General features: G+C 43.7%; 1 protein-coding gene across 1 annotated transcript; it reads right to left on the minus strand.

Annotated features, from left to right (window-relative positions):
• Positions 1–221: 221 nt before the first annotated feature.
• Positions 222–3,332, minus strand: RAG1 (recombination activating 1). Its single transcript, XM_009808154.2, has one exon. It carries the CDS (start codon positions 3,330–3,332, stop codon positions 222–224), a length of 3,111 nt encoding a protein of 1,036 aa, XP_009806456.2.
• Positions 3,333–7,827: the final 4,495 nt, after the last annotated feature.

The following is a 7,827-nucleotide window of genomic DNA, read 5'->3' on the forward strand; positions in this document are numbered from 1 at the left end:
TTTGTGCTTTCATCTCGCATAACGACTGGTAAATGGACCACTGCATTGCCTCTTGGAAACTCCCAACACACATGGTGTTTATTAAACTCCACTCAGCACCTTTAACAAGGAGTATAAAAATGATCGTTTCAGACTCCCCTGTACGTCTACAGGCCTGAAAAAGAAGCTGCCTCCTTGCAGGAAGACACCATCACAAACCCAACACCAAATGCGCTTTACATTTAGAGTTCCGCTGAATCATTGCTTTCCAAGACCTCCGGTGGCAAGGAGTCACCTAAACTATCCTCTGGATCAACGGTGAAGCCCTGACTTTTTAATGCTTTATGAGCATTCATGAACTTCTGGAGGTACTTAGAGGTATATAGCCAGTGATGCTTCAAGACATCCTCCATCTCATAGCATTTGGACTGCCTGGCATTCATTTTTCGGAACCTCCTAAAGAGTTTGTTTCCAGACTCATTTCCTTCACTCGCCCAGGCCCCAATGGACCCGTCTCTTTCAATGATTTCAGGAACATGAGCAAGGGTTTTGTGGAAATAATTTGTAATCTTGCCTTCATATCTGTACTTGAACTTTGTAGATAGGAGCTCAGCAAAACGCTGTGAATTATAGCTATACTGGCACAGCAATTCTGGACACTCCTTGGCAGGGCATGAAGATCGCCACACTGGTTTCATCTTCAGATAGAGGTCCATTAGTTCTTTTAGGGCTTCATGCCTTTCCTCACACTTTATTAATTCACATACTGCCTCTACTGTCTCTTTGGACATGAGCTTTCTAGCAAAATTTCCACTCATCCTCATCATAGGCTTCAAGTTCATCTTCTTCCTAAGGTGTTTGTCAAGAGACAACTGCCACCTCTTCCTCTCCTCTTTAGACACATCAGGATTCTTGTAAACTTCACCTATCTCCATCTGGAAAATCCTGTAGAATTCTGTTGCATTCCCAATGTCACAGTGCAACGCATCTATGGAAGGGACGGTCTCAATAAAAGGTTTGGCTGAAACACCCTTCACTCTGTCACGGAGCTCATCAACAGATTCGTGATATGGGTTTGACCTCCATATTTCATATCGCTCCAGATTTTCAGCATGGCTCCTGGTTATGGAGTGGAAGACCAAATTCTGGGACGCCTCCAGGCGGGTTGCGTCACACAGGGTACAAATGTAAGTGGAACCTGAGGCCTCCAGCCCTTCCACTTCCCGCACAAGTTTCTCATCATAGCCTGTACCCCTAAAGATGAACTTGAATATTCTCAGGATGCCTCCCATTTCAAGGAGCAGTTCACTGTTTTTCATAGCCTCTCTTTCTGCTATGAGAGGGCTCAGGATTGCCGTCAGAGTTTCATGATCCGATTCGTCAGCCAGCATAAGGCACAAGGGCTTGCAACACAACTCTGAATTGGGCTTTACTTCTTCAAAAATCCTCTTGCTTTCATTCCCCTGCGCTATAGCAATGTTCATGATTGTGAAAGAAAAGCGAACAGCCTTCTCTGGGACAGCAGGCCCACTTCCATGCTTCTCGCTGACATCTCCCATTCCATCACAGGACTCTTTTACTACCACAGTGAAAGGACCGTTCAAATAGTCATCCAGGTTTTTTGCTTTCATGCCTTCCAAGATCTCCTCCTCCATGTCCTTTAAGGCAGAAACCAAGGCTGCATCATATCGAAATCTCTTTGCAATTGTGTCTACTGGGTAGTCATCAATTGAGAGTGGCAATCCTGATAGTCCATCTATAATTCCCACTTCTGTGTTAGTGGATACATTTTTCAAGGGAGGTTTCCACTCGAATGGATGATAACCTGGCAGGAGGGCTTTCTCAGCAGTGCGAAGAGCATGCAAAGGCTGGAAGATCTGCCTCCCAGTGACAGCTTTTACCGTTCTATACATTTTATGATATTGGCTACAGCTGAGAAACGTGTTGACTCGGATTGCCAGGCAGACAGCAGGGTGAAGTCCAGACCCCCTCCCTTGCATTATAGCCTCCAATTCATCTGCTTGTCTGTGTTCATTTTTTGCTCTTAGGGCTAACAGGAACAAAGTCATGCATACAGCCTTTATATCGCCACCCTCTTCTTTCTCAGCAAAAGCCTTGACTTGACGTTTCAGTTCTCTCAAACGATGTTTCTGAGCTCTCCTGGTCAAAGACAGGAGATGCTGCCTCGGTCGGCCACCTTTATTTATGTGGCTGTAGAGCTCTCTATCTTTCATCTCCTTGTGGCCGGAGAGGTGTTGGCCATATTTTCCATGCAAGATCTCTTCATCACATTCCTTTACAGGGCATCTTAGCCCCAGGCTATCAAGGATGTTCAGGAAGGATTTCACTGGCGTTACCAGATCAGTAGGGAAGCAAGGATACCAGCAGGAGGGGCAATAGCTGCCCATAACCTTGATACATTTAAGGATGCAAGTTCTGCAAAACAAGTGTCTACATGTTGTTTCCACTGGATCTGCCAAAATATGCTCACAGATCTGGCAAGAGATGGATTTAATGAAATCTGCTGGGTAATCAACGGCAAGCAGCTTGGTGCTGAGATGTATGTTCTTGCAATTTACAATCTCTTTCATTAAATTTTTGTTGTTTATTTGTGCTTGGTTCTTTACACTTCTGTTTATTCGAGCACGTTCTGCAATGGTCTTCACACGTTTGCCGTGTTGCACACTGGGTGGCTGGCTTTTTCTCTTGACTCCCCGACTGGTAGCGTGGCACACGTCACAGTTTGGGGAGTGGGGTTGCCACTCCATCGTGCTGTTCCTCGGAAAATATACTTCACATGGAGTATTACTGAATTTTCTATGGATAATACTCCAGCAGTTGTGACAAAATCGAGTGGGATGGATAGTATCAACATCCCCTCGCACATCAATCTTAAAAACCTTAGCGATAAGATCTGGCCAAGAGGTTGCTTTTTTCTCTTTCTTTCTCAGAAGCCACAGAGTTTCATCATCCACCGGCCCATGCACTGGATGAGTTCTCTTGTAACAGTCAGTTTTAAATGAAACTCCACAGATGCGGCAAAGTTGCTTCAGATTGTTCTGATGAGCTTTATTGTCTTGTGTTTTCACGTCATTGGCATCTTTCTCCAGTGCCTGCCTATTGCCCATTAAGTCCATCTTTTCTCCTCTTGGCACTGCTTCATCTTTACGCAGTACGATTTCTTTGTTTGAAGAAGTGACCTCTTCTGCCTGATCTTTGCTTACATGCTCACTGTCATCAGAAGGTGTTTTTTCAAATGTTCTCACTTTAAACAGCTTGAATTTCCATTCAGAAAATTTTGTATACGGATGCTGAATTTCTTCAGGCAGGTCCATTTGTGATGCTACTGACATCTGCAATCTCGCAGAAACCAGATCACCTGAGAAAGAGACAGAAGCTGTAAGTTAGCTTATCTTCCAGAATTAATAATAATGCCATGGTTTTTAACAGAACAGTTCTAATCACTTTAACTGAGAAGTGCTTTGAAAGTGAGTTACTCGTCCCAGACACCTACTGAATTGAGAGGCCCAGACATGGCTGTCCACTCAGTATCTCAGATAAGTATCCGAATGTGTTTTGAGGCACCCACATGTCTATTAGATCACCGAGGCACCTTACATAAAGCCATTAGTCATCCAGTATGAATATCCAAATCTGCCCATTCCTTCTTATACCTGACTGAGCTTACCGTAAGTAAAGCTACTATAGACAACAGAATTACATTCTGAAAGTTTGGTGACTTTTTTATACAAAACTGAACTCCATTGGTGTCTGATAGGTAGAATTTTGTCTGCCTTATGCTATATTATCTAAATCAGCAAGACCACTGCTCTCACACCACTTGTTAGTCCTTGATCTGATCTTAAGTGTCTAATACACACCATTCTACATGGGAAGAGCAGCACATACTACTCGATCCCAGTGTAGACTTTATTCAAGCCCCAGTTTTATAAGGTACTTTACCATGTGCTTAATGAATGTGTGTAGCTCCATTAAAGCAGGAGGAGCATATCCTCCGTTGATTTAAAGCGCTATAGTTCCCTGGACTCTAAAGGAGATACGGCAATTTACACTGGCTGCAGATTTGCTCTGGAGAGAATATTTATACATTGTAAGTGAGTCGCCTGTTTAAGTACCCTGCTGAGAACTCTCTCGGTGAGGATTACTGGTGCTGGAAAGCTGAAACTGTCTGTTCAAATTCGACCCCAATTTTAGCTTTCATAGAGATGCAGCCAAAAGTAATATCAATGTGGTTGCCATGGAAATACGGTATTGTATAAAAATAAATACAAGACTTTCATTCAAACACTGAAACTTTTTGCTACTGCATCAGACTTAGAAAACAACATTGTGTAGAAACAACAATAAAAGCGACTAACTGATTTTTCATTACCTGGCTATGAGAAGTGCACAAAGTAAACAAACAGTATAGAGAGGATTCAGTTATGTTTTCTGTTTTATTTTGGGTTTACTGATCTGGTTGGTGTGAGTAATAAAAATGAGGAAAACCATATATTAAGACTATATGCTAGAACTAGAAATGACATGGGTATGGCTGTGGTTTCTTTAACTGATTATATCACCACTTAGCAATCCACATAACTTGCTAGAAATCTCAGTTCAGTGTCTATTCGGAAGGTGTCCTTCATAAGAAATACATCCAAGTCATGATGTAAAGTGATGATGCCCAGGGTGTTTCTGAGATTATTTCATTTATAACCTTTCAATAAAGCATCATTTCAGTACAGGCTTTCAGAGTCTGTTGGGAAAGGACTGCATGCTTTGATTAAGCTCTGGATCCAGAATGACATATCAGCCTGCTCAGCTCTTTCCTTAAGAGCTGTGTTTAACTTCAAAATCGGTCATTAGGCCTTGGCAACTAAAATTTAGGTTTGTTTTCTTCCCAGCTTCTCTTCATTTCATCCCATTGAGAACAAGCTGCCCATACCCCTGTCCCCATCTGCATGCATTGCTCCGTCCAGCCGCATGTACTGCTAAATATCCCTGTCTCCACTGCGGTCCCCTGCTTTCCATCACCGATCCAGCCTGGCGACATGCTTGCTTGTATTCTGCTGTTCACCGATCTGTGATGTGCAGCTGTGCCCAGATGTATTCAGAGCATTACTACCGCCTCACTTTCTTGGCTACATCCTGTGGCAGACTTGGTAAAATCTATCCACGGAGCAATAACCTGTTTGCCCCTGAATAGTCCTGTGTTCCTAGTACCTGCAGGGTAATTGAATAGCTAGTTGCCCTAAGCTGTCTGCAGATCCTTTTCTTCAGCATAACACCCCATGCAATTTTGTGTAATTTCACCATCTCCAGCAGCACCTTCAGAATCTCTTAAACCATGAGCAATGCCTCCTCAGGGCGGTATCTAAGTCATTGTAAAAAAACAGCCAGCACCGAGTACATTTAGAGCAAAATGTTAAATACTTTCTCTACTCTTCTAACCCTCTGACTAAGTGCCACCATAGTGCCATACTCATCTCCAAAACCATGACCTAACTCTTGCTATTAATCGCCAACTCCAATGAATCAGACAGGGTTTACCGCTGCTAAAGAAAAGTTCAAGCGTTCTTTTCTTTTTTTCTCTTTCATTGAACACGCCCTGGAAGAAATGAATGACAAAGGAGCACTCTCAGGTCACCAGACCTTTGCCTTCTGCAGTAGATAATTGTTGCCAACAGGCTACTCATCAAACGCTTTGAATTGCTGAGCTCCCAGGCAGTGGAGATTTCAGCAGCTCTCTTGGGAGAGCTAGAAATATTCCCGGTGCTAGGAATATTTCCTGCTACTCATGCCAAATTTGCCTGTGTTCTGTTATTCTAGTTGGGAGTCACACTGAACAATGTCTCTTCTCCCTGCCTACCCCACTCAGATTTTTACAGAGTGAACCCCAGGCATGACCCCCCAGCCATGGTTATTTAATCGACTCTGACAGCTGTGTTCAGTATCACCTCTTTTCATCTTGAAGAGGGAAAAGAAATCCCTCTTCTTCCTAGATCACAATATTTCATACATTCCTGAAGACAAGCAAGATTGCAATACTTTTACTCACATCAAGGAAGACCTTGCTTTATAGATCAGCTCACCAAAATGAACAGAACAACCTCTGCGGTCAGGAAGCACATATAAAATAAAATCATTGACCTGCACATTAGACCAGGAAAAGGAACCAACACCCGGACGTCCTACAAGCATCTGGGATGCTGTCATTAGTACTGCCAGCCTACCTTTAGCTCACTGTCAGTTTGTAGAGCTGCTGCCCAGTTGTAGAGCTGCTGCCCAGTTTGCTCCAAATGTCAAGCTTGCTTGCTCTCTCTCCTGCGTGCTCTCGCTCTTTCTGTGTTCCCTCTGCTTTTTAAAGACACTGCAGCACTGTTTATCTCACTTATCCCCGTCCCTCTGAGCTCCCAGTACCACCCTGGTGCTAACCACAGGTTACTTCAACTAAACACAATACAGAACTCGCAAATCCAGGTGGCACCTGGCAATTTATGAGGCTTAACCACAAAATTCATATAAACAAGGTCTTCTTGTGTGAGACTCCTGGGCTCTGAGATAAGTATGCAGACTCTCTCTGAGGAGCACCTGCACTGTTTTTTAACACAAAGTTTTGCATTTGGCTTTCTCCTTTATAGTTTCAGAGCTGGTTTCTTCACCGTTAACTCTCACAGAGGAGAACCTGGTGTCTGGTCACACCGCTATCCCACATCAAAGCTATTTCATTGAAGGCCGATGGCCCGCTTCTTCAAGTCAACAGCAGCCAAGCTTCTGGGGTTTGGCTGAACTGACAACAGGGATCACAAAATGTCCTTTCTTCTGATATCAGTATTTAATTTTCAAGGATATTACCTCTTTGGTGATGTACGTCCAGGGTCTCGAAGGTCAACAATATTGAGGTATAGGCCACAGGTGGCCACGAAGAGTGGGCAGTAGAGTCTCTTTTCTGGAGAAGCCCAGTCGAACACCCATGCTTAGTTTCTACAGAGCAACTGTCTCAAAAACTGACTCAAAGTGGAAAGAAACCTAATTCTGTCACACAACAGCACCCTGGAAGTTTTCAGTCTCCACATATAACATCATGCAAAAATTCTAGCGATCCATCAAGTCCTTCCAAATGTGAACATAAGTTCACGCTCCAGAAGTAGGAATTTGCAAAAGCAGCATAACTACATAAACACCTGCCCAAGCATTGCCCTTTCTCAGGAGACTTTGTGATCCTACAGGACTCAAATCCATTTCTGACTTGCACACTCTTCCCTGACAAGGCAGCTATGAGGGAGGCCACTGTGCTTTCACTGCGGCTCAGGATTTCCCAGTTAATGTAGCTCCTACCTGACAGCATCTTACACAACACTGATGGCAGCCAGAGGGAAAATCAGCAAAAGTTGTAAAATTTGGCATTTGTTATAGCTAAAAGAGGTGAGAGGATTCCCTCTCTGTTATCCACTCTGATCTTACAATGCTTCCAATTATTAGAATCATAGAATCATTTAGGTTGGAAAAGACCCTTAAGATCATCAAGTCCAACCGTAAACCTAACACTGCCAAGTCCAACACTAAACCATGTCCCGAAGTGCCTCATCCACATGTATTTTAAATACCTCCAGGGATGGTGACTCAACCACCTCCCTGGGCAGCCTGTTTGAATGCTTGACAACCCTTTCGTTGAAGAAACTTTTCCTAATATCCAGCCTGAACCTCCCCTGGCACAACTTGAGGCCATTTCCTCTTGTCCTATCGCTAGTTACATGGGAGAAGAGACCAGCACCCACCTCACCACAACCCCCTTTCAGGTAGTTGTAGAGAGCGATGAGGTCTCCCCTCAGCCTCCTCTTCTCC

The sequence above is a fragment of the Gavia stellata genome, chromosome 7 (genome assembly GCF_030936135.1).
Source record: "Gavia stellata isolate bGavSte3 chromosome 7, bGavSte3.hap2, whole genome shotgun sequence".
Classification (NCBI taxonomy): Eukaryota; Metazoa; Chordata; class Aves; order Gaviiformes; family Gaviidae; genus Gavia; species Gavia stellata.

Excerpts from the sequence above, each read along its gene's own strand:
- RAG1 (XM_009808154.2), bottom strand. The coding sequence starts at position 3,332 with ATGTCAGTAGCATCACAAATGGACCTGCCTGAAGAAATTCAGCATCCG.